The sequence below is a fragment of the Aulonocara stuartgranti genome, assembly GCF_965226115.1.
Source record: "Aulonocara stuartgranti genome assembly, chromosome: 1".
NCBI lineage: Eukaryota > Metazoa > Chordata > Actinopteri > Cichliformes > Cichlidae > Aulonocara > Aulonocara stuartgranti.
The window spans coordinates 41604383-41631749 of record NC_138939.1 but is presented as its reverse complement, the minus strand read 5'-3'; the positions used below and the strand labels follow the sequence as shown (position 1 = coordinate 41631749).

At 40.0% G+C, this 27367-nt stretch overlaps 3 protein-coding genes across 7 annotated transcripts in view; 2 read left to right on the top strand and 1 right to left on the bottom strand.

Moving 5' to 3' along the window:
* The window catches only part of ano1a (anoctamin 1, calcium activated chloride channel a), a 54518-nt gene extending 41079 nt beyond the window's left edge, over window positions 1–13439 (top strand). For all 5 annotated transcript variants that reach the window (XM_082530725.1, XM_082530726.1, XM_082530724.1 and 2 more), the window contains 11 exons: window positions 239–313; window positions 3365–3566; window positions 4815–4926; window positions 5151–5208; window positions 5480–5580; window positions 6260–6402; window positions 6834–6986; window positions 7964–8016; window positions 9473–9657; window positions 9838–9943; window positions 11369–13439. In XM_082530725.1, coding sequence (XP_082386851.1) covers window positions 239–313; window positions 3365–3566; window positions 4815–4926; window positions 5151–5208; window positions 5480–5580; window positions 6260–6402; window positions 6834–6986; window positions 7964–8016; window positions 9473–9657; window positions 9838–9943; window positions 11369–11605 — 1425 coding nt within the window. In that variant the 3' untranslated portion in view covers window positions 11606–13439. The remainder of the gene's footprint in view (window positions 1–238; window positions 314–3364; window positions 3567–4814; window positions 4927–5150; window positions 5209–5479; window positions 5581–6259; window positions 6403–6833; window positions 6987–7963; window positions 8017–9472; window positions 9658–9837; window positions 9944–11368) is intronic.
* A 579-nt stretch (window positions 13440–14018) lies between these two features.
* On the top strand, window positions 14019–16879 carry fadd (Fas (tnfrsf6)-associated via death domain). Its single transcript, XM_082531386.1, has 2 exons — window positions 14019–14371; window positions 16376–16879. Exons 1-2 carry the CDS (start codon window positions 14074–14076, stop codon window positions 16636–16638), a joined length of 561 nt encoding a protein of 186 aa, XP_082387512.1. The 5' UTR covers window positions 14019–14073; the 3' UTR covers window positions 16639–16879.
* A 146-nt stretch (window positions 16880–17025) lies between these two features.
* Window positions 17026–24221, bottom strand: LOC309718437 (hatching enzyme 1.2-like; the record flags this gene model as incomplete). Its single annotated transcript, XM_082553665.1, has 9 exons — window positions 17026–17185; window positions 18573–18697; window positions 19004–19085; window positions 19999–20177; window positions 20964–21084; window positions 22566–22721; window positions 23543–23620; window positions 23837–23845; window positions 24131–24221. Coding segments are annotated over 9 exons (843 nt in total). The 3' UTR covers window positions 17026–17183.
* Window positions 24222–27367: the final 3146 nt, after the last annotated feature.

Here is a 27367-nt window from a genome sequence, read left to right as displayed (position 1 = left end):
TACAGCTGAGGGCAGAATTAACTCTGCTCCACTGGAGCCACTGATTTGTGTCTATGCTTGTTATATGTGCTTTGTGCAACTCCATGACCAGTGTATAAAGGGCTGCTACTGAAAGACAGAAATAAGGCAGTGGAAGGGGAATTGCACATCTGCATCAGGTCTTAATACCCTTCATTGTGTGTGTGTGTGTGTGTGTGTGTGTGTGTGTGTGTGTGTGTGTGTGTGTGTGTGTGTATAGGATGAAAAGGTGAAGCTGACATGTACAGATAGGCTGCCTGCTTACCTGACTACTGTGGTCATGATGGGTTTTATGGTGAGTACCAGTAGTCTCCCACTGTGTTCACCAACATGTGTTTCTGAAGCATGAGTGATGATGTCATTGTCCCATATTATTTCTGTTTCTGGCAATACTACGTTGAAAGGTTTTTGTAAATGAGAAAGGCGAGAATATAATGTTACTGCATAAGTTTTAGGATTTGGACGACAATAATGTGCTTAATCACAAAATGAATTCAGGCTCTTATTAATTGAAGTATTGACAATGTATTTATATTTGCCTACAAATACTTGAAGATAGGCACACTTCAATACATGGGTGATATTAAACCTGCTTCTTTGGTCCCCATGATAGGACAGAGAAAACCCGACTCAGTGGTCAAAACATTTATAATTGTTTATTCAATCATCAGAAGAGAGAGCCCTGCACAGCCCAAAGCCAGCTGCAGAATCTCTGACATTAGCAGCCAAACATGTGTCTCATATAGGTGTTATTTTGGTCCTTGTATGTACTAGTTCCGCTTTTCTGTCTGGTTTCATGTATTCCTATACCTCTGCAGCTCTACCCTAGACTACCTGTTTTTCAGTCTGGCTAAGCACTTGGTTTATCAAAAGTGGCCTTGCTTTACAAACCTTCATTATTAAAGTACATAAAAACAATATAATCAGAAAATAAGCACTAAGAATATATTAATTACATGACAGTGACAAGTCAGTTTTTACAGAAAACAACTGTGAAAACTGTAATTTAGCAGAAAAACAAGTATTTCCTCATCTCACATCATAAATATGCAGTAGTTTCTGGGCAGGAACTATATTATGGAGGCGATTCATTGTTCATGCCTTTACATCTTTAATAGTCAGTGTTTATATGCTTGATGGATGTTTTATTAACTCCTCATTTTATCAACGTAAATGTGATAAATGCTGTTCTACCCTACCAACTTACAAGAAAAATGAATACCATAAAAATGTCCTGGCTGATGTGACCTTATAACAATAAAGCCAAGTCTAACTTTTTTTAAATACATTTCACTGTTCAAACATAACTTTCAAAAGTGTTTCCTGTCCTTTAAAATACCTGGACCTTAGGCAAGGTTAAAAACATGACCTGAAACGCGTACTTTCAGTTTGAAAGTTTTATTTGTCACATACACAATCATACACAGTGTGACATACAGGGAAATGCTTATTGTTTTGCAATCAGATTGACAGTGAACAAAAACAGTTATTGGTCATTATTTTGTTATTAAGTGCATGGAACGTGTCGAGAGCCCAGTCTTACATGTTTCCCACCCTCACTGACTGGTGAGGATCCACTGACAGTGGTCCTAGTTGGTGAAAAGAGCTGAGGGGATTATACTACTGAACTACGGAAACTTAAAATGTTATTATTGTAAAATGCATGAAGTTATACACTACTTACATGGTTAATGGCGTGATTTTTATATAGCACTTTATACAGCATGGCATGCAGACTGGAGCAGCCAGGGAGCTAACCACCAACCTTATGATTAGTAGATGACCTGCTCTGTCTAGTAGTGTGTTAGCATTCTCTTTTGCCAATCTCAAAGAAATTGTAGACATTTTACCTTTAGCACTACTTTCAGTCATTAATCCTTAAAGACAATATGAACTCCTCCTCATACCAGTGTCTTAAAAGTTGTTTTTTTTATACCACTTAACAAATGCAAGTACATTCCCATAACAAGGTCCTTAGAATTACAAGGTCATCAAACAACTTGGCTATGGAGCATACATTACCTTTGCAAAGCACTTTATAGGGTATTTATTATGTGATTATGTGGAATGAAATGAAGGCTGCGATTGAATATGCTGTTGTATGAAAATGTGGGTATTTAATAATAATAATTCATTGCATTTATATAGCGCTTTTCGAGACCCTCAAAGCGCTTTACAATGCCACTATTCATTCACTCTCACATTCACACACTGGTGGAGGCAGCTACAGGTGTAGCCACAGCTGCCCTGGGGCAGACTGACAGAAGCGAGGCTGCCATATCGCACCATCGGCCCCTCTGACCACCACCAGTAGGCGGCAGGTGAAGTGTCTCGCCCAAGGACACAACGACCTTCTGATTACAAGACAAACACCCAACTCTTGAGCCACGATCGCCCTAAATAAATGTGTCTTCTACAAAAAACTGGAATCAAAATACTGAACTTAAGCTGCTACTGAAATTTCATCAAGACCAATCTAAATGCTTCAATATGGTGGTTAGGTTAACTGGTGATTTTAATTTGCCCCTCAATATGTGTTAGATAAAGCATGCAGAATAATCCACTATGTGCTTAGAATAGAATAGAATAGAATAGAATAGAATTCAACTTTATTGTTATTGCACATGTCACAAGTACAAGGCAACGAAAAACGGTTTGCATCCATCCAGAAAGTGCTTTAGACATAATATAGATATATTACAGAATGGGTCTATTATAGGTATGTTACAATGTACACGGTATTAAGGTATGTTATGAATATGCTATAACTATATGTACAGGCTATGAACAGGATATAAATATAAAGCTATACAGAAATATGAACTATGCAAGTTATAAACAGAATGATTGTCTATACAGCATTTACAGTAGTGCAGTTAAGAAATATGTGGATAATTTCCACAGAGGTATATAAAGTGCTGGTGGTTGTGAGTGGTGGTTCAGTCCATGTTGTTATTGTGTGTATGAGGGTACAGTTGTCCATTTGTTTGTTTTTGTCCATTTTGTGTGTGTTCAGTTATAGGTGGTTGTGTGTGTGTTCAGTCCATGAGTTTAATGTGGGTCAGATGTCAGGAGGCAGAGCTTGAGAGAGCTGTAAGACTAGAAAAGGGCTCTCAAAAAGGCCTGTCCATTAAGTTGTCACTAGAGAGTTTTTGATGTAAGGGTCCTTGGAAAGGGACTTGATCCCCTAGAACGCAGAGCGAAGATCATTCTCTGGGAAGTTGGGTTTGTTTTGGTCTCACGGTGCTCACTGTGTGCCGCAGGTTCAGTAGCTGAAAACCAAGCTTTTTCCGTGTGGACGCATTTAACCAACACACTTATTAATTCTGCCTCTCTTGTATTTTAGATAATTGTGACGTTTGTTATAGTCTTTGGAGTCATCCTGTACCGGATTAGCATTAGGGCAGCGCTGCACATGAGCAGCCACCCTGTAGTTCGGTATAATATCCGAGCCACAGTCAAAACCACTGCTGCCATCATCAACCTCATCATCATCATCATCTTGGATGAAATCTATGGAGCCATTGCCCGCTGGCTCACTAGACTGGGTGAGGCACATTTTGTTGGATTGATGTTCTTACCAAATATTATTTTCTTCCTACTGTTTGTAGTAGTATTTGTATGCCACACAAAAGGACTTTAGAACACAAAGTGTCATAATAGGCTGTGTGCAGGAAAGGACCTAATCGCAGCACTCTCAAAGACAGGACTTAACTCAAAACGCAGCATCTGTTGCTGGAAAAACTCCTCATGAATAAAACTGAAACAAAACAAAACTCTGCACATAGGAACTGAGCCACTAAACCGGAGTACAAGCCAAAACACACAGCACACAGAGGGTAGCAACATTAACGACGTGACAGAGAGCAAAGAGAAACACGGGGCTTATGTACACAGAGGGATAATCAGGGAATGGGAAACAGGAGACACAGCTGGGAGAAATTAGGCCTAACGAGACAGGGGGAAGTAAAACCGAATACACTGACATAAGACATGGACCTTCAAAGTAAAACAGGAAACAAGAAACAAATAACAAAGACGCAGACGTGACACTGAACTAAATCTAGAACAATAATAATCAAAACAGCACAACTAAAGAATCAGAACATAAATCCTAATACAGAAAAAACACCAAAATATAAGAAACAGGAAATGCTGGGTCAAAATGAGCAAGAGCCATGACACAAAGCCTTTCTTTTTATCAGTCCTTTTTAATTTGATTATCTGAAGTAAGTTGTGGTGGCAGGAGGGTGTTCCTGGTACCCTTTTCTCCATTCATCCTGGGCAGAAACACCAATCCCCTTCCAGACCACATGAGAGATAATAAAGAGAATTATGGGTCTTCTCTTAGTTTGGTGTGCATGGTAAGCTTGACGTGCCCAAATCTAGCCATTATGGACATGCAACAATTACTCTGAGCTGCCTTAAAAGTTCTCTAAGCCCGAGCGCCACCTTAATGATATCTTTCTTTCAGACATTACCTTGAGCTTGTGGCCAAATGTGAGCGCTAGAATATCTTCAGCTCAACAGTCTAGAACAACAGCTGCATTAGTGCAGATGTCATTCCACCTTCTCATTGTTTGTTTAGACATCTTTAAATTTGCTTGGGGCTGCAACAGCCCCCACAAATGTGGAAACCATAGAAAGCCGAGGATGTCTCATCGACAGTACAGCATTAGTCCTATAGATTGCATAAATGGTGCTTGACGTAGCAATCTCAGACTAATGTCCCCGACATAGGACGAGAATGGCATCTTAGGAGAGTCTAACACTACATCGACTGTGCGCTTTTTCAGAGGTTCCAAAGACGGACAAGAGCTTTGAGGAACGCCTCATCTTCAAGACTTTTATCTTGAAGTTCGTCAATGCCTTCACACCCATTGTCTACTTGGCCTTTTTCAGGGGCAGGTAAAACAACAGTTTCTCACATAATTTAGTTTCAGATCATTTTAGTCAAACTAAACTGGACTGTAGGGAAATCAAGCACTATAATGTGTTACTGACAATGCACACACAGCTTTATCCAACTCACTGTTGTCTGCAGATGTTTTGCTGGAAGAAGGAAACATGATGATTCTGTAAAGTCAATGCTTTCTTTGTCAGACTTTGTGACTGTGGTTTTGTTTTTATAGGCTTGTTGGGAGGCCTGGAAACTACTTGTATGTTGTTGGGTCTTACAGGATGGAAGAGGTAATCCACTTTAAATATGCTCAAGAGAAGAGAGGGAGGGAATGGAGCCAGTTGTCTCTAGATAACAATTAACAGCTAGATTAGATGGTGCTTTATGACTAAGAGCACACAGTCACCTTTATTTTTAGTTTAACATTCTCATATAAAGATTAAGGGGAAAAAATCCTAGTAACTAATAGTAAGTTAAATTTTACATTTCTTTTCTCAAATGGTCTGTTTCGAATGTTTCACTATTGTCTGTTTCTACACTTGTTCACTGTCTCTCCTACAGTGTGCCCATGCAGGTTGCCTCATGGAGCTGTGCATTCAGTTGTGCATCACTATGCTAGGCAAACAGCTCATCCAGAACAACTTGTTTGAGATTGGCTTACCGTGAGTGCAAAACAGAGACTGCAGCAAGCTCAAAAACACACTTGAACACAGATTGAATGAGGGATCGGCATCAAATCAAATCAGTTTTATTGACACGTTACATGTGCTGATACACTGGTACAGCACACATGAGGGAAATTCTTGTGTGCAAGCTTCACAAGCAACAGTGGTGTGCACAGATCCCACTGTGTGGGTTCAGTAAGTCACAGATCACATAATGCACACCCACTCAGTTATGGGTATGTCTGAGAATACTGCTCGTCTAGTTTTCATCTACATTTCCCTGGAAACCAGACAGCACCTTGCTGAACTGTAAGCCTGTAGTCTGCTCAGCCTCTCTGTGCACATACACTGTGACTGAGGTTTATGCCACATGTTTGGCTCTTCCAGCAGTGTTAGACATCCAAATTATCATCCCTAACCATTAAGAACTCAAGACTTTGAAGAATTTACCACTTATCGTAGTCGTAGTATTCAGAATAGAGTTCCTGTATTTGTCCAAATGTGGTTAATAATCTCCCAAATTTTAGGATACATAATCCATTAAGTTAAGGAGAAATCTACAACAACAACAAAAATCAAAGATGCGCATGCATTTGCACAATAACACTTTAGAAACTGAGTGATGCTTTTACAAATCTCATTGTGTAATTTCTTAATGGATTGTTGGGATTTGCAGGAAGCTGAAAAAAATGCTCCGCAGGAGGAAGTCAGAAATGGTTTCCATTCAAGAGCCAGTGCCGCATAAAACTCTGAAACGCTATGAGAAGGACCAGCTCCTGGGTCCATTTGTTGGCCTCAATCCAGAGTACATGGAAATGAGTAAATAAGTTTCATCACTTTTGTTAATCATGTTGTTAGCAAATAAATAAATTACCTGGTTTGCACTAAATGCATTTAAAGAGTAGTGGTGGACAAAGACGAGCAGAGCAAATAAAGTTTGTTTCTGACATACCTGATTAAGATCAAACTACAGTTACAAGAAACTCAGTAATAATTGTAACATTAGGAGGCAGCCAGAATCTCGTGACTTTAAACATGGCATGCTTAAACAGAAATAGGTTTTCACAACTGTCCACCGCTATCAAAATTGGCTTTCTTTTCATTTTTAAAGAAATTCTGAAGGAATTTTTTTTTCATGCTTATTTATAGATGTTAAAAATAGTTTTCTGTATTAATTTTCTTTCACCCAATCGAGGATGAGTCATTGCTAAATGCTGTTCTATTTGTCTGTTTTTTCCCTTTTCCTTTAGTAATCCAGTTTGGGATGGTGACTCTGTTCGTGGCCTCCTTCCCTCTGGCGCCGCTCTTTGCTCTTCTGAATAACATAATTGAAATTCGTCTGGATGCTAAGAAGTTTGTTACCGAGCTTCGCAGGCCTATTGCAGCTAAAGCCAAAGACATTGGTTCGTTTCTTTTATCTCTATGTGAGATTAAACCCTCTTAAAATTGCAGTAACATCTGCTGTTAAGAAATGTGTTTTACTAATGTTACAAAAATATAAACCCAGTACAAAAAATCCACACAGACTGAAAACAGCACACAAAAGTAGCACATTGCAATTGCTAATAGTGCTCGTTTGTGTATTTTTCTTTTGCAGCCTTTAGTCAGTTTAATCAATGAACTAAATTAGCACGCTGTTATTCAGACTTCAAGAAAATATGCCCTAAGATGTCTTCAACAGCATTTCTTTCATTTGGGTGAAAAAAGAGGTGAATTTGCAGTACAGTGTCCCGACAAACTGAAACTAAATACATGTATCCTCACCCATCTGTCTTTGGAGGTGGCCCCCATCCCATGAACTTGTTTCTGTCAGTGGTTTCTTCCTGTTAAAGGGAGTTTCCCTTCCCATTGTTGTGCACTCAAACGGGATCATCTCATTGTTGAGGTTTCCTCTCTGTTATTGTAAGGTCTATAGCTTACAATATGAAAAGCCTGAAGGTGACTGTCCTCGTGGTTTGAGGCTATATGAATAAAATACATTTCAATTGATTTCAAATTAAATTTATGACTCTCACACTAGGCAGAACACATAAAAATAAGGACTGCTACATATGCCATTCTAGTAGGCTGCTGTAAGGAAAAAGACTCTGCTTACAGCTGAATTACACTACAGCAAACCTATTATGAAGCTAACATTGTGTAGAGTTATATGTTGCAAGACTGAAATCTCTGAAAGCTGGTTTTCTTCACGTAGAGAAGTTAAGTGACTCGATTAAGTAGCTTAATCTCAGAACCCGTCTGCAGTGGCATTTCCAATATGCAGAGAACACTCAGCACCAGTGAGTTGCAGTTGTACTAAATCACCCTGTGCAAACTCTAGTCGTGTGCATGTCGGAGCTGCTGTTTTCTCATGAATAACGGCTCTTCTGTCTTTCTGCAGGGATCTGGTACAACCTCTTGAGGGGCCTCAGCAAGGTAGCGGTCATTGTCAACGTAAGTCTTATCAGCAATCTGTATGGTTATACAATGCCAATATAAAAACAATGCCAAGGCTGTCCTGGAAAACGATTTTCACTCAGTTAGGACTACACTAGTACATTGTCTTGGTCCTCTTAGTACCATTGATGTTCATTTAGACTCTTTTTCTCCAATTGATCTTTCTGAGTTAACTTCAATAATTACTTCCTCCAAACCATCAACGTGTCTTTTAGACCCCATTCCTACAAAACTGCTCGAAGAAGTCCTGCCATTAATTAATGCTTCGATCTTAAATATGATCAACCTATCTCTAATGATCGGCTATGTACCACAGGCCTTCAAGCTGGCTGTAGTTAAACCTTTACTCAAAAAGCATCTCTAGACCCAGCAGTCTTAGCTAATTATAGGCCAATCTCCAACCTTCCTTTATATCAAACATCCTTGAAAGAGTAGTTGTCAAACAGCTAACAGATCATCTGCAGAGGTTTATTTGAAGAGTTTCAGTCAGGTTTCAGAGCTCATCACAGCACAGAAACAGCTTTAGTGAAGGTTACAAATGATCTTCTTATGGCCTCTGACAGTGGACTCATCTCTGTGCTTGTCCTGCTAGACCTCAGTGCAGCGTTCGATACTGTCGACCATAATATCCTATTAGAGCGATTAGAACATGCTGTAGGTATTACAGGTACTGCACTGCAGTGGTTTGTATCATATCTATCTAATAGACTCCAGTTTGTGCATGTAAATGGAGAGTCCTCTTCACACACTGAGGTTAATTATGGAGTTCCACAGGGTTCAGTGCTAGGACCAATTCTGTTTACATTATACATGCTTCCCTTAGGCAGCATCATTAGAAGACATAGCATACATTTACACTGCTATGCAGATGACAACTTCATATATCCATAAAGATATGAAGACCTGGTTGACCTCTAATTTTCTGCTTCTAAATTCAGATCCAACTGAGGTTATTGTACTCGGCCCTAAAAATCTTAGAAATATGGTGTCTAACCAGATTCTTAGTCTGGACAGCATTACCTTGGCCAGACAGACACTATCTCTACTTTCAAGATCAGGCTTCAAACTTTCCTTTTTGCTAAAGCATATAGTTAGGGCTGGACCAGGTGACCCTGAATCCTCCCTTAGTTATGCTGCAGTGGGTCTAGGCTGCTGAGAGATTCCCATGATGCACTGGGTGTTTCTTCTACAGTCACCTTTCTCACTCACTCTGTGTTTATACACATTATTATTCATCTCTGGCTCTCTTCCACAGCATGTCTTTGTCTTGTCTTCCTCCCCTCACCCCGACCGGTCATGGCTCCTCCTGCCTGAGCTTGTTTTTTTTTGTTAGAAGAAAGTTCTTACGTCCCACTGTCACCAAAATGTTTTCTTATGAGGGTTCATATGATTGTTGCTGTTGTTTTGAGTTGGTGCTATATAAAGAAGTTGAATTGAACTTTTTGTCTTCCAGGCCTTTGTCATCGCTTTCACCTCTGACTTCATCCCTCGGCTTGTCTACCAATACATGTACAGTCCTGACGGCACCTTGCATGGCTTTGTCAACCACACTCTGTCATACTTCAATGTCACTGACTTCGATCCAGGCACAGAACCTCTGCAGCCAATGCACCTGGGCTACAAGGTATCAGTATGCAGGTAAGCTTTTGCTTTCCTAGGGTCTGGAAACTGAGGCTGCTGAAGTCATCAGACGATATTCATATAATGAAGACTCAATATATCCAAACATATTCAAATTTCTCATTTATCTATTATAAAAGCACAACAACAGTTTGAATAAACTTTATGTAAAAAAGCTTTTGTGTTTTTTACTGCTAGATACAAGGACTACAGAGATCCTCCCTGGTCCAGTACGAAATATGAACTTTCCAAGGAATTCTGGGCCATTCTAGCAGCTCGTCTCGCCTTCGTTATTGTTTTTCAGGTTCGGAACAATGCACAGATAAGATCGCACAAAGCAAACAAACCATTTATGATTTCGTTTATTTCATGAAATAAGTCGTTGATAGAAATCGTCTGAACATAGCCTGTGACATCTCATTTGAAGGTACTCATTTTCCTAACCTGCTGTTTCACAGCCTTAAGTGCAGAGTACTCGTCAGTCATAAAACATTAGTATAAAAACAGGAAGTTGAGTTCTACAGTTGACTTATTGAGGTAGCTGTAATTCAGGAGTTAGAGCATATTATCTGCTAATCAGAAGGTCAATCCCTGGCTGCTCCAGTCTGCATGCCAAGACATGGCATCAGACAAGTTCCTCTCCAACGTGTCCATCAGTCTGAAATGTGTGAATGTTAGATAGAAAGCCATTAAGCATAGAAAAGGGTGTATGCAAACCTATATGAGTAAGTGTGAATGGGGGAATGAGACATGTTGTATAAAGCACGTTGAGTCCTCAGTAGTGTAGAAAAGCACTATATCAGGTCTTATTAGGTGATGAACCTGCTTCCAGGTCCGAACCACTCTGCATTTATTACAGCGTTTTTAACCTGTTTTCATGGATGCCTGCATGTTAAACTTCATAGTTACACCTGGTGGAGCAGCGACACTGATCATTTTATTAAAGATGAAAGAATTTACAGTTTTTAACTCAGTGATGCTGCAGTAGTCGTTTGACTTTGGGACCTGAAGCGAATATTTGGACCCGGAAACGTCTGATGACGTCAGACTTAAAGGACTGGATAAGAACCAGTCCATTTATTCCTTTAACCTCCTAAAACCCGAACTCTTCCACGGCAGCATTTTTAATTTCTCTTTGATATTTGGGCTGATTGGGGCCCGATGAATGTAAAAAGAATTACCTGATTTTTGTTTTGTTTTTTACCTGATTTTTGTTTCTAAGAAAAATGAGAGCCACGTATGAGGATATTCATTTAAATTTTGATAGAACTGTAGCAGCATAATGTCCTCGTAAGTGGATATCAGGCCCCTGTAGAGCAAAATTAAGTATTTTGGTCTAAATAACCCAAAATGTGATGTCCACATATGTGGACGCAGGTCCTAGGAGGTTAAAACTAATGTTGAGTCTACACAGAGCCATATGAATTATTATGTTCCTGCCATTTTCAGCGATCTTCTCTGAACTTGTTGAACTTATGCTTCTGTAGATTTGAGATTTCTGTAGAGCTCCACTCATATGCTGTCTTCCTCCTCTATCTAAAAGGAGGTAAATGATATAACTATTAGTTGATTTAGCACTCTTTGCTACTTCTGTTGCAGCTGACTTGGATTAATGGTTTATTTATTGCACATTTTATTCTTAATGTAAGAGAAGAAGAAGAAAGGTTCAATCACTAATGAGAATTGTTTTATAATGATCTGTGTTCTCTGTTGACTCTGCCCTTTGCAGAATGTGGTGATGCTTATGAGTGACTTTGTGGACTGGCTTATCCCAGACATTCCTAAGGACATCAGCCTCCAGATCCACAAGGAGAAGATCCTAATGGTGGAGCTCTTTATGAAAGAGGAGCAGGGGAAAAGGTTTGCAGCAAGAGACAACCAAGACAACTGCACAGTTCCTCTGTCAGCTAATCAGAGGCCACCACAGCCACGCTCACGCCCTGTTTCACAGGCAAACTGCTCCTAACCTGTTGGTTGGTGGGAAAAGAATCACAAATGGCAATAAGCAAAACAAATTCTTACTGAGCTGTTAGAGCGGTCTGGTTGAGGTACAAGCTAACTGTGTAAAGTCCACATTAACAGTCAGTTTTGTAATATCAGCAAAGGTTTTGCTGCACTTGCATGTGACATTTTCCATCTTAGACCACTAACCATAAATCCTCAACTTATTTTACCAACTTCTTCTTTATTGGATGTAAACAAGGAAAGAAAAAGCCATTCAGCCTTCAGCCTCTCTCTTTAACCCATTCTCTACTCAGCAAATGGAACCTGTCGGCTTTACAGAGCCCAGAAGAAGTGATTCAAACTCTAAAACAATTTACAGCATTTCAGGTGCCATTTTATTTATTTGAAGATTTTGCCAAAGAAAAACATTTTCCACTACAGCCGCTCACACTTTGCAATTCAAGCTATTATTTTGCATAGCTAGCTATCAACTATGAGTAAGTAAATGTCCGGTGCATTTTCTTAATTACTAGTGTAGAGTTTGTGTGCTAATAAGGGAAAGGAAATATAGTAGTAAGTGTTTGCGGTGTGCGTGTTATTGTGTTTTTAAAATGTGGAGTGTCAACGAGACAAGAACTTTGCATTTTTTTAAGTTGTTGATGTCTCTGAAAAGTAGGACCAGTGTATCACATAAAGTCACCACAGGAACAGGTTTGAACCCGGTCAAAGCGTTACGAAGTTGTCTGCCTTAAATCACTCAACTCCTCAACAGATTTCCAGCATGAGATGATCATCTTTCTGTCGACAATGATCATTCACCATTTTTCATATATTTGTATTTAAAAACATTACCTCGCAACAATTTTTAAAGCTGCAATTCCAGCTTTTTAAGCACAAAGCATGAATAACGTTGTCTTTTATATTTATTCAATGAATTAGTTTCATGAATCTGTAGGTGACCAGGGATCTACTAACTTTAGCTACTTTCTAAAAATGTTTTATTGTTGTCCCAATTTGAATTCATAGTTTTGTAAACAAGAAACTATAACTATTCTTATCACTAACGGTGTAACTTCTTTCTGAGCTGTGACAAAAACTGCACATTTTAATTTACCAAATAATTTTCCCATTAGTAATCTCTGGCTTAGTTGGTTAGTAGTCATAGTCATTAATAGAGCACATGTACGGGGTAGTAGTGCCTTTGTTAGCTTAATTTCTTTCCATCACAGCCTTTTATAACTTTGTAAAACCTGATGTCGTACATGAACACCCTCTTTGGATTGCCCTGATGAGATCATATTCTCCTGTTTTCAACACTAATGAAACAACAAATGTAACATCCTAGTATTTAAACTAATGTGTGTCAGTGCACATTCATGGCTGTCTTTGATAACTTGTCTGTTTATTATTTATATTTACTGCAAAATAAAGGGTGAATGTCCTCAAGTTGTTTTATGTGTTGAGTAATTTCACATCTTTTGCACAGTTGGAGTCAGGGTAGATTTGGAGTTTGTATTATTTGCTCAAGTTGTGACTGCACGAGTCAGCAGAGACAGTTTGTGTTAGATAATAGTTTTATTTGTTTTTAGTGAGGTTTTTAGGGCAGGGATAGCTCAGTAGGTAGAGTGGTTGCCCCATGATCAGAAGGTCGGGGGTTCGATTCCCCTTAACAGCTACCCTGAGGTACCCCTGAGCAAGGTACCGTCCCTACACACTGCTCCCCGGGCGCCCAATGGCTGCCCACTGCTTCACTGAGTGAATGGGTTAAATGCAGAGAGCAATTTCCCCACGGGGCTCAATAAAGTACAATAATGTACACACAATAATGTGTATCACTAATAAAGGTATGTTTAATAGCTTTATGATATATATATAAATATATAAATAATTTGTGTGTGTGTGACTGAATTGTATCTGTAGGTACTTTGTTACTATAGCAGCCTTTTACAAAACACAGTTCGTTCCAACTTCTTTAGTTAAACCCATGAATATTGACTAACTACTAGTATATTATTTTATTTTCCAACTTAAAATCCTGTTTACATGCTACACTGTGTGCGCTTACTTTACATATGGGTGAAGTAGCTAAGATGTGCTTTTTGGGGTCAATCTTGGGAGCACTGTCTGCCACAGCACAACGTTACCATCGCATTATTAAATAATAACTGTAACAACACGTGATTCTATCACAACTGTTTAATTCAAAGAAAAGTCTTTGGCGGTCTGAGCCGCTGGGATCAGCGGACCAGCTCCTGTGCGCCCTCGGATCTAGCATAACCGTAACACCGCTCAGCAGACGGGCATGCTTACGGCAAACCTCCCCCATCCCCGCAAACACACTCCTCGGTGTTGTACGTGTGCCGTGTTTCCATTGGTTATCGGTAAGCGGAAGTTTAACAACAGACACGCCGGATAGACGTAACTCACCGAAATGAAAGTGAAAGTCAGCCGCTCAGAGGCTGTGCTGTGTTTGTGCTCGATCCTGTCGACATGAGCGCCTTACAGTTTAACAGCGTTTTGTTGGAGATCTCTAACGCCATGTCTGCTGATCAGCTGAATGAAATGAAGTTCCTGGTTCTACAAGAGATCGGGAAAAGAAATCTGGAAAAGATCGGCAGCGGCCGGGAACTCTTTCAGCTTTTCAGGGAAAGAGGCAAACTGTCAGAAGATAACACGGCCTTCCTTTCAAAGCTTCTCAGAGAAATTAAGCGACAAGATCTCTCGGACAAGATAGACAACTTCAGTATTCAGCCTGAAGCTGACGATGGCCTGAGTGAGGAGGAGAAAGGTACGACATGAACGTGTTCGTGTGAGCACAGTCACAGTGTGGGGAGACAAGAGCAACGATAAGAACAGTAATAATAATGCACGTCTGCAGAGTATCGTGCTCCAAAGTATGGGCGCTGATTTACACAGAAAACGAGTGACTTTCACTTTAGACACCAGCATGTTTGATTGTATCAACCGCAGACTCGAGAAACACGGCTGGAGCCTTCCTCATTTAGTGCCAAACATTCAAATATTCTTTTTAGGCAATAAAACATGTCGTCTCACAAGCTTCATCTGAGGTTTATACAAAGAGTGCCAAAGGATGCGCTGGGTTCCTGTGACTGGGCAGAGTTAGCCATTTATTCTGTCTGAGCTTCCACCCATACTTAACACAGCTGACCACATCTGTGAAGTCGTCTGGTCATTGTCTGTCACAGTGCAGGATGAAAGCTGCTTTGTTTAGCAGTCACACACTTACTCCTGCCACCGATTGCAAAGAGAAAAAAGAGAAAATGAAAAGTTCTCAATCCTGAAATCTTTCGACCAAAAATGTTTTCAGAAGCCTGAGACACTGTTTTTGTGTCGTTCAGTATAAAATCACCCAAATGCCACAATAGTTTCCAGCTGACCTCAAAATCAAGTAATTGTTGTAATGTACAGTAACTTTAGCTTTTTGACGTATTTAACTACGTTTATGGTGTAATTAATCTTTATTTTTTAATTAAGACGTGCCAAAATCTTGTGTTCTTATTAGTAAAAAAGGCCCTGGATGTACCAGGACAATGTTTATCACAAGACTCTGCAGACTCACGATTCAGGGACTTGTGGAACCGTGTTCAGCAGCAATAACGTGAACGAATGGTTTTCTGTTTGACTTTCAGTGTTTCACATAATTGTAGAGGAAGTCTTCCCCACTCTTCTTAACAAAGGTTATGGAGGCATTAATTTACTCTTAGCTGTCCTAACGTCACACCACAGTGTTAGTTAGTTAGGTCGAGGTCTGGACTTTGACTTTTTCAGTGTTTTTCTAACTACACTGACTTGAAATGTAACATTTTTCAGGCCTGTAGAGTGGGTTATGGTGTCTGTGATTTTGGGCTAGGACACACATAAATGATCAAAAAAGTTTTGGTTTTACAGCGTTTGTCACATCTGCTGATAATCAATTAATCACATGTGATGAGCAGCACCTGTCTGCCACATGCCCTCTTAATTTTTATGAAATTGGTAAGGATGCACTTGTGCTAAAGACGTTTATGACACTACTACCTCAGGTTGTAGAGAGAAAGAAAACCCTACCTCACGACCCTCTAAGCGAAAGCATGTAACGACAGTGGGAAGGAAAAAATCTGGAGCAGAACCAGGCTCAGGGAGGGGCGGGGCCATCTGCCATGAACAGTTGGGGGTGAGTGGAGAGAGAAGAGGGCACAGACACACCGCTTAAAAGATGCTCATGGGAGAGAGCCAGAGTTTTAACCCTCTCAGGCCCAATTAAGTTTTTTGTTGCTAATGCACAACCAAGTCCTGCAGTGGTACTTCTGAGTAAAGCAACTCATAAAATATGTCTGTGGGGTGATCAGGTTGTTAGTTCTTAACGGTTGCAAATCTGCAGCGTCTGCCTGGAGAGGGTTAAAAACCTGCTGGGGGGAGTTTTTCCTTCCCACTGTCGTCACGTGCTTTCTCTTAGAGGGTTGTGAGGTAGGGTTTTATCTCTACATACAACAAAGCAGATTTGCACTGTTGTATGTATAACCATAAATACATCAAGAATGTATTGTATTGTCTGCAGACTTATGCCGTCTGCAACAGTCATTGACTGTGGAATTATAAGTAGGTCTTTACGCAGGGAGTTTTAGATAGGCTTGTTTCTAGTTGTCCCTGTTTGGGGCCACGTTTCATTGTTTCCTGGTAGGGTGTTTAGATGGCTGCCCTGGTTTCCAGAAAGTATCTTAAAGTTGAATCTTTACCCATATCAGAAAAATGTTTTATATTTAACCTGTTAATATGTTTTTCTCCTTTGCAGCAAAACTGAAAATTGCCACAGAGGTAATTGCTGAAAATCTTGGAAAGAGTTGGCGAAAACTAGGCCGCAAATTAGGTTTGAGGGAAACCAAGCTGGAGTCCATCTCTAACAGGCATCCAACAGATCTCGAGGAGACGGCAGTGGAGCTGCTCAAGGAGTGGAGGAAGAGTCAAGGAGCTGAAGCCCAAACAAAGATGCTGATAGATGCTTTGAGAGCTTGCCAGTTGAATATGACTGCTGATAAAGTAGAGGAAAGACTCTAGCAACCTAGAATACACTCTTAAATTGAAAATTGTTGCTCAAGGAAATGGCAAACAAAAAGGTTAAAAGTCATGAAAGTAATTTGAGTGATTGATTGTATCTCTATGTCCTGTTATCGTTATTATTAGTTTGCTGTTTGGGTCTCCTGCTTTGTGAAAGCAATGTTGCTCTCAGTCTTTCAAGGTGACTAAATTGCTCGTGGTATTTGTTAATATGGCTCATATATAAAAGTGTTCAACTGTATTGAGGTACAGGATCTTCTCATCAAGCGTTCCAAAATTATGAAAGATTTTTTATGTCACACTATTCATCCAAGATTTTGCTCTTGATTCACAATTTAGACGAAAAGGGAAATAATTAGGAAAAGAAGCTGATTTTGGAAAGTAAAATGAGATTTGTGTTGTTGTTCTTTTTATTCTTTGTCAACAGACAGCTTTGTATTTCAATGCTTTTGCTCGTCTAACCCAAAATATACCCCGAATCCAACTCTTTTCCCTCGTAGGCTTTGATGTCATCAAGGTGGCAGGTCCTCTGCCCAGGGTGCAGTTTCTGCAGACAAAAATGAATCTCATTAAGGGAACCTTTCTGTAAGAACCAAAATGGGACTGACAGATGATAACTGTGACACGGTGGGAAGGAAATATTCCCTTTAGCAGGAGGAAGGCTCGGGGACTTACCTGTTGGGAGTGAGGGGAAAGAGAAAAGCAGAAGCACACAAAATAAAAGGCATGAGAGCCAGCGTTTAAAAGGAACGAATAATAATTCAATAGAGAGTGAAATGAGAAAGAAGAAACAACGCCCTAACTATATGCTTCAGCAAAAAAGAAAGTTTTAAGCCTAGTCTAAAGAAACCAGAGGGTGTCTGTCTCCCAAATCCAACCTGGGAGCCGTTTCCACAGAGGAGAGGCTCTGCCTCCCATTCTACTTTTAAATATCCTAGGAACCAAAAGTAAGCCCGCAGTCTTTTCTCACTCTTTTCTGATTACAGTACTATGAAGTCTTTAAGATAGGATGGGCCCCGATTATGCAAGTAGCATTTTAAACCGAATCTGCAAAGGAATGTTTGTAAAGTTAGAGATGTTGCACAAAATTAAGCAGAAGCGTCCAACTTTTCAGCTTTTCAGGGAGTTTTTAGGAAATCCTGATAATAATGAATTACAGTCGTCCAGTCTAGAAGTAATAAATGCAGGAACTAGTTTTTCAGCTTCACTCTGCGGATGTTTTTTTTTATTTTAGAGATATTGCACAAATGGAAAGCAGTCCTACATATCTGTTTAATTTACACATTGAAGGACAAATCCTGGTCGAATATGATCTCACAGTGTTACTGTTGACGCCATCTAACGCAAATATCTGGTCAGACAGGATATTTCTTTGTGACTGCAGTTTAACAATGCCAGGATAATTAATAATAATAACTAAATGGTGTCTCATATTGTGTGGGATAGAAACAATTTCATGCTTAAAAACAACGAACCTTTGATTGGATGGTTCACCCTGATCTCCTTTCTGTGTGGCTCTCTGTGTAGCTACAGATGGTGCTAGCATATGAACATGAACTGATGCTAGTTTGGGTCACTTGCAGAAATCTGCATTTTCCTCTTTTGAGGAAATTCGGGGCAAACCTGCTGCAGGGCAGTTCAAAAAATCCATGCATGAGACTTATTTTCATTTTACATGATATCTACTTGACTTGGTCTGCTAAAGCTTTTTTTAATTTCACTTTAATGTTGGGATATATTTCTTACACAGAATGAAGACCCAGGTTCACCCCCAAAAACTAGAGCTGAAAGTGTAAGAGGAAGGGATTTCCATGCAAGAAAGGAGCTTTAAAGACCTCCAGACTTTGTCTTTTCAGACACAGTTTCTCATTTTAAAGTTAGCTGACTTTGCAGTACAGTATCACTTTGTGTGTTTGTTGTTGCAGTATACTTACAGCACTGGTAGAGTCTGTTCAACCTATCGATATCATTTTTGCTCATCTGAGTGGCCCCGCCCAACATTACATTGCTATTAGGAATGGGCACCATAGTGGGTTGGTTGTTCTTGGAGAAGGCGTACCTGAAAACAAGTTAAGTTCATTTTTCTGGTGATTTAGCTCCTCAGTGCATCATGTTCTAATCTTTGACAGCATATTTGCACTGGTTTTACTCAACACACTTGTATAGGACGGTATGCACAGACAAGTTATGATTGTGCACAGGCTCTGCTCTGCTAGCAGTATGCTGCAGGGACAGTTGATGGTTTCTTCATGTGAAAATAATAGGAACACCCAAATTCCTAACTTGATACATAGTTTACTTGGACTTATGTGTAAAAAAAGTATAAAAGTAACATATGTAAATAAAAGTATGAATTTATTCTTACCTCTCATATTGCATGACAGAGTTGTAGTCATAAGGAGTTCCCTGGTTTAGAGTATCAATCTTATAGAAATTGTACACCATGTCTGTGAGAATAAGGAGATATGTTCATGATGTGTGGGAACTCAAATATCTAACAAATGCACATTTTTATATTATCATTCTAATAAAGCAGCCGTTGAACCTCATCCCATTTAGGGTTGTTGTCATGAACTAATTTTAAGCTAAAAACTAAAATTATGTCTTAAAAAGTAAATCAAATCAATAAAAAATGAACTCCACTAACAATAAAAAATAACTAAAGATTTAAAGTAATAAAAACATGGTTGAAAGGGCTGCACCCACTCTGGAGATAACTAAGAGGCTCTAAGCGGTAAATTGATCAGTAACTATATAGCACTTGTCTGATTTAATTAAATGCTCAAAGTGCCTTTTACTATGAGCCTCATTAGCCCATTTACGGTGGGCTACAGCCACGGTGGGGTGGCTGTAGCTCAGGTGGCAGAGCAGGTCAGCCACTAATCAGAAGGTCGCTGGTTCCGTCCTTGGGCAAGATACTAACCCCGTGTTTGCCTACTGGTGGTGGTCAGAGGGCCCGGTGGCGTCAGTGTCCGGCAGCCTCGCCTCTGTCAGTGCGCCCCAGGGTGGCTGTGGCTACATTGTAGCTGCCATCACCAGTGTGTGAATGTGTGTGTGGATGGGTGGGTGACTGGATATGTAAAGCGCTTTGGGGTCCTTAGGGACTAGAAAAGCGCTATATAAATGCAGGCCATTTACACACACATTCATAAACAGCTTTATTCTAAAGTTGTATTCATCTTTGTTGACAGATTATGCTGTCATCTTTAGTTTTTTTTTAATTTTATTTACTGAACTTTAGCTCAGTGCAATAAAACCTTAATCTCAACCTTAATTAGACTATTTCTTTCTCTAGAACTGCTTTGTGCTTTGAACTACTTTAACACAAAATCCAAATTAGCACAGAAAATGGTGACTGACCATCGAGGATGTTTTCCCAGTACACCCTGATGTAGTTGTCCCTGTCAGAGCGGGTCTGTTCGTGATTGAAGCCTAGGGCATGGAGTAATTCATGCTGGACAGTGCTGTGGTAAAGACAGCCCTGACGGCTTAGAGACACAGTTTGACCACCGCCCTGGCGACCCACATAGGAGTAGCAGCTGTTAAAACAGAAAAGTCCAGCAATATTTAGAAATCACAAAAGCCTTTTGTATATCTGTAAGGCAAGTGCTGCTTTACACACCTCATAGGACAACAATAATGTATTTGAACATATGATGAATTATGTTGAATCCTTATTGTTTAAACTGGCCAGTAGTCACTCATTGGCTACTTAAAATATTAGTGGTCCCTAAAACATTTGTAATCATCCATCCATTCACTTCCTCGTATCCTTTTCAGGGCTGCGGGGGGCGCTGGAGCCTATCCCAGCTGTCATAGGGCGAGAGGTGGGGTACACCCTGGACAGGTCGCCAGTCTGTCACAGGGCCAACACACAGGGACAGACAACCATTCACACTCACATTCACACATAGTGGCAATTTGGATTATCCAATTAACCTATCCCCACAAGCTGCATGTCTTTGGACGGTGGGAGGAAGCCGGAGTACCCGGAGAGAACCCACGCAAACACGGGGAGAACATGCAAACCCCACACAGAAAGACCCCGGCCTGATGGTGGAATTGAACTCAGGACCTTCTTGCTGTGCGGCAACAGTGCTAACCACCGTGCCACCGTGCTGCCCCATTTGTAATCACTTCCTTTGTAATACAGTGATTAAAGAGTGGGTTTTCTTTCATTATAAACTAATGAAAGGAGGAGTTGTGATACTTTTAAATTAAAACAGAAAACTTACAATCTCCAGGTAAATTTTTAATCCTACTAACTGCATGTGGCTCACCGAAGGTGGTAAGAATAAAAAAAATGGTCAGACTCGGAGCTTTACCCATTTCTGGACTCGATGCTCAGCCACTCATGATCGCCATCCTGGTAGGGTCTGAAACGAATGCAGGAAACTGAAGAGAAGGACTCTAGTCCACGAGTGATGATGGCAATCTCACGGGAAGCTGGTAAAACATGGAATTATGTAGTAAACAAAAAATGTGAAATAACTAAAAACAAAGGGTGGCTGTTTTGAAGAAATAGCCACCCTTTGTTTTGATTACTGCTTTGCACACTCTTGGCATTCTCTCGATGAGAGAGGTAGTCACATAAAATGATTTTCCAACAGTCTTGAAAGAGTTCCCAGAGATGCTGAGCACTTGTTGACCCTTTTGCCTTCACTTTGTGGTCCTCATCCCCAAACATCTCCATTGGGTTTAGCTCAGGTGACTGTGGAAGCCCGGCCATCTGACGCAGCACTCCATCACTCTCCTTCTTGGTCAAATAGCCCTCACACAGCCTGGAAGTGTGTTTGGGGTCATTGTCCTGTTGAAAAATAAATGATGGTCTAACTAAATGCAAAACCAGATGGGATGGCATGTTGCTGCAGGGTGCTGTGGTAGCCATGCTGGTTCCCAACAGTGTCACCAGCAAAGTACCCCCACACCATCACACCACCTCATCCATGCTTCACGGTGGGAACCGTGCATGTAGAGACCATCTGTTGACCCAAACAAATCTCTTCTGCTTGTTGCTTTTCCTTAGTCGTGCTTTCTTAGCAGCTATTTGACCATAATGGCCTGATTCGTGCAGTCTCCTTTGAACAGCTGATTAACTCTAACTAGAGGTGCTGTTAACTTGTGATTTCTGAGGCTGATGACTCTTGGTCTTCCTTTCCTGGGGTGGTCCTCGTGTGAGCCAGTTTCATCGTACCATTTGATGGTTTTTGCTACTGCACTTGGGGACACATTCAATCTTTTAGCAATTTTCCAGACTGACTGACCTTAGTTCTTAAAGTAATGATGGACTGTGGTTTCTCTTTCCTTAGCTGATTGGTTCTTACCATAATATGAATTCTAGCAGTTTAGCACAACACATCTGATGGTCCCAACCCCATTAAGAAGGCAAGAAATTCCACAAATGAACCCTGACAGGCTCACCTGTGAAGGGAAAACCGTTTCAGGTGACTACATCATAAAGCTCATCGAGATATGGCCAAGGGTTTGCAGCGCTGTCAACAAAGCAAAGGGTGGCTACTTTCAGCAATCTAAGATATAATAAATATTTAGTTATTTATCAACTTTTTCTTTGCTACATAATTTCGTATGTCTTGCTTCATATATTTGATGTCTTCAGTATGTATGTACAATGTAGAATGTAGTAAAAATGAAGAAAAAACGTTAAATGAGAAGGTGTGTCCAACCTTTTAACTGGTGCATATGTCAGGTTATTGATTCAGGAAAGTGCTTGTGGTATATTCATGTATTAATTCTTAAAATGAAGATTAGTTGGTATCAAAGGGCAGAGTATGAAAGTCATTAGATTTAATACAAATAGAGATGTTATAATAACAAGTCAGTGTAAAGATGAATTGTTGTCCACCAGGCATAAACACTGTACATAACTTGGCATTGGCCTGTTCCATGATTAAGAAAACAATACTTACAGTAGTGATTGGCAATGTAGTATGGGACATAGACTTTCCCATCAGTCCACTTTCCCCACATACAGCCTCTGGAGGTGCAGGGGTCAGCATTTCTGTCAGCTTCAGACTTGATAGCAACGTCACCTCCGATTAATGTCGGCTCATCAATGTCAGGTGCTGTAAGAAAAACAGAGTCAGCTCCTTGTCTTCAACATGCAGAATAGCAGTGGTTTATTATAGGTGGCACTGCCGTCATCAGTCATGCAATTCATACATCAGTCATAACAACTGATGAAAGTTCATATTAGCAGAACTAGGCCACCTCTCATGACAAATGACAAAGACCAGATTCAAATGCAAATGTTTAGAAAAACCGATAAAATGCATTTTTACTGGAAAAATCACAACATTGTACGTGGCCCCAGTCTAGGGTGTAATTAAAATAGCCAGTCCAGAGCCATTTTGCTTGTCTATTATTAGCACTTGTGATCTGGATCATGTGTAGACCTGAAGCTGCTAAAAAAAGCTTTTTCCTTTAAAAGTCATGTAACATAAAAAGTACAAATTTTGGTCAGTGTTGTTTCCCAGAATAGCTACACATTTTGCATGGAAAGTTTAGTGGCTGTAATTTGCTTTGTATGAGGAAAGATTATGCACTCGGTGGCATAGCTGAGTTAGATTTGGATCTAGTTCTCCGTTATTATTGGTTCAGTTTTTGTTTGTATGAAAATGAGCTGTAGCTGGATGCGCCTTAAATTTCTTGTTCAGGAGTATGTCTTCCTGTGCCTATTGTGATGACAACATAAGTTATAGCTATATATAGTACACAGTTTAATATTTGCTTGACCGATAATTCAGTGTGGAGTGAATTACCAGTTAAACAGGAAAAGACTATCAAACTACGTTAAATCCACGTTGCTAACATCCCCACTTCTGTACCACCAATGCTGCTGCAACAAATATGTGCAAGTAAGTTCTAAAACAGGTAACCAACTTACTGTAGTTTCTATTGGCTCTCTCCAGCAGCTGACCTACAGAGAGCTCTCTGGGTATGTCCTCGTCAGTGCTAGGAATCTCTGCATAAGATAATATATTCACAGTAGACATGATCATTTTGAACGCCAGCTCAGTTACAGCTGGATAGCTTTTACTTCAAATGGACTGACTGTTGCTTAACTTTCTTTTAATTGATATCCAATAGCACAAAAAGTAGAATTTTAAAACCTGTAATAAATCTTCCCTTACTGGTGACTTTTGAATTATATCATAAAAAGCAATTATTTGTTTCTTACCTTCCTGTACTCAGCCACAGCAACATTACAAAGAACAGACAAAAGAGACATTAGTTTGTAACTGTAACTGAAAAGCAAAGGGACAACGGAAAATTAAAACAACTGAAATATGCATTTCATAATGAAATAAACACGACTAACAAAACTCTCATTATAAAACTGATACAACTCTTTGTACCAATTGTTTCTTTAATAGCATTTTTTATTTCAAATGTAATACTTTTTTGCATCAGGGGGAATTTGGCCTACACACAATTTAATTTAACACGCATGGTTGTCTCTGGAAGTTTCTACCTGAGCCCAGGAAGAGGATAGCAGCAGCAGAGTGACAGGATACCAACAGAAAACCAACATGGCTGCAAAAGATTTGTGATATAGACCACATTATTGTATGTTATCAAGCAGCATAGCTCATGCACATTAAAGTACGTAAAATGCAAAATTTCAAGGAAATCAGAAAATTTGCATGTGAACGATGGAGTTTGCGGTGATGACAGAAGACCTGTCTTACCTGAAACGCTGATGAGTGAGCGTCTTTCTGTCAAGTTTTATACTGTTCCCTGGCTCGCCAAAGATAACAGGATGTGTCGAAAGGTGCAAACACAAGAGAAAGTGTTATCACTGCAGATGGAAAACTGTGAGTCATTGCAACTGGTGTGAAACTTTGCATCTGTCACAGGTTTAGTGTACACGCGTGTCATAAGAGCATGAAGTATTCAGATACATATATATACATCATACACACACACACATATGTATGTAGTGTTTTTCATTTTATGTCATAATGTAAGTTACTGTACTAACTAGAAAAAAAGAACATTTGAGAAAACGTTGTGGAGCATGCTAATATTCCTAAAGATACATTTTCTTCAAAAGTCTAATAACCCACAGTCTGTATTTACAGGGGTGCTGTAGCTCAGGTGGCAGAGCAGGTCAGCCACTAATCAGAAGGTCGCTGGTTCCGTCCTTGGGCAAGATACTAACCCCGTGTTTGCCTACTGGTGGTGGTCAGAGGGCCCGGTGGCGCCAGTGTCCAGCAGCCTCGGCTCTGTCAGTGCGCCCCAGGGCAGCTGTGGCTACAATGTAGCTGCCATCACCAGTGTGTGAATGTGTGAATGACTGAATGTAGTGTAGTGCTTTGGGGTCCTTAGGGACTAGCAAAGCACTATACAAATGCAGGCCATTTATTAATGTTAATATTAAGGACCTCAATTAACAATATTCATTGAACCTGACAAGCTTTAATAAATCCTTATAGCATTTTCTCAACTTCTGATGTCTGCAGAATTTTTTTAATTCTAGCCCATTCCTCGTGCCAAAAGCTGTCAGCTCAGTTTGTATTCTGTGCTGTGACTGTTTGTATAAAACGGCTGAATGTGAGTCAATTCAGGAAAATAAATTTAAAAAACAAGCAGAAAAGTGGACACCATGAGAGGCTTAACTGGTAGTTGGAAGGTTGAACTTACAGGTGAAAAACATGGTTTACCAAGGATGCCATCACCACCCCTACAAACCTGCACAAAATACTTCCAGTGTGTATGACAAAAATGCTGCAAAGAAATACTATTTTCTCAGCTTACATGCATGTAATACCGTTGAAGGTACTGCAGACACAAGTATTTCCACATAGAAATCACTCATAATTCAACTTTGTATTTATTTATCTTTTTGTGGTACAGAGAGCAGATTTCTCCCATATTAGCTTCTCTTCATCGGCTTCCTGTTAAATACAGATTTGAATTTAAAATGTTTCTCACTACTTACAAGTTTTTTGAATAATCAGACCAAATCTTATCTTACTTGCGGTTCCTGGACTATTTAAAAGTAGAATGGGAGGCAGAGCCTTCATCATTCAGGCCCCTCTTCTGTGGAAGCAGCTTCCAGGTTGGATTCAGGGGACAGAATAGCCTCTCTTCTTTTTCAACATTAATCTTAAATCTTTCCTTTTTGCTAAAGCATGTAGTCAGGGCTGGATCAGGTGACCCTGAATCTTCCCTTAGTTATGCTGCAATAGGTCTAGACCAGGGGTGCCCAATCCCGGTCCTCGAGAGCTACCGTCCTGCAGCTTTTAGATGCATCCCTACTCCAACACAGCTGAATCAAATGGTTTGATTACCTCTTCAGCATGCCATCGTGTTTGGCAAAGGCCTGATAACAAGCCATTCATTTGATTCAGCTGTGTTGGAGTAGGGATGCATCTAAAAGCTGCAGGACGGTAGCTCTCGAGGACTGGGATTGGGCACCCCTGGTCTAGACTGATGAGGGATTCCCGTGATGCATTGAGTGGTTTTTCTTCTCTCACACCTTTCTCACTCACTATGTGTTAATATACCTCTCTGTATTTAATTATTAGTTGTTATTAATCATCCACATTAATTATCCACAGTTTCTCTTTTGTCCTGTTTTCTTCCCCTCATCCCCAACCATCCGCAGATGGCCTGTCCTCCCTAAGCCTGATTGTGCTGAAGGTTTCTTCCTATTTAACTGGAGTTTTTTCTTTCCACTGTCACCCAAGTGCCTGCTAACAGGGGGTCGTCTGACTGTTGGGGTTTCTCTGTATTATTATAGGATCTTTACTGTTACAATATAAAGCTCCTTCAGGCAACTGTTGTTACATTAAAACATTTATAAAATTGAATTTAATTGGTTTGTAAATGTTTGGACCACTTTTAGTAAACAGTACTTTATAGCTTGACGCAGCATGGTACCCAACTGCATTAGACAGGTAGCACAATTTAGTGATGACTCTAAATTCTTTGCTGGTATTAATGAGTGTTTTTGCTTCATTCTCTGTGTTGTTAATGTGATGGCCTGTCCACTCCACCTCTTCTCCATCCTATGACAGATGCTATCATAGTGGTGTCACTGCACAGGAAGAATGTTCTGGATTGATCTCTCCCAGTAGGCTAGGGTTTACGTGTGGAGTTTGCATGTTTTCAACATACCTGTGCAGGTCCTTGACCTTCCTCAAAAGATGTGCTCTTTAGGTTAACTGATGATTCTAATTTGTCTGCGGATGCGAGGAGATAGAGTACTCATAGGGTAAAATGTTGCCTATAGTATAAATCCATTTCCATCTATTATTATTGTCAAGCACATGTATTTAGGTGTTTTTGTAAGTGATGGGATATTTTTGACTATTCTTCTACAGCATGGTTAGACCTAAAGTAATACAGGCAGATAATTCACTGACATTTCTAAAAAGCAAAAGTAAGAATCACCCTGCATATAAATGTGTTGAGACGTCGCTGGAGTTTGATCATCTGTTAGTCTGTCTGAGAAAAAAAACATCCGCTGTTCTTATCAGCGTGAGATATTCAACATATTGCTGTCAATACAGCCTGACCTTGTCACAGTGAACAAGGCCAGGCATCATATTGACAGCAGTATGTTAACTCAGCAGATTCTATAGTGGGAAAGGCCAGTTCCATCCAATTTTTCAACAAATTAATTAGCACAAAGAAAGCCTGTCCTCACTGTACCTGAGAAATGTTCAGGTTGAAAATCTTTACTCACACTGTGTAATTTGTT

Coding starts and splice junctions, on each gene's coding strand:
- fadd (XM_082531386.1), top strand. CDS start 14,074: ATGAGCGCCTTACAGTTTAACAGCGTTTTGTTGGAGATCTCTAACGCC. Junction 14,372..16,375: donor CCTGAGTGAGGAGGAGAAAG/GTACGACATGAA, acceptor TCTCCTTTGCAG/CAAAACTGAAAATTGCCACA.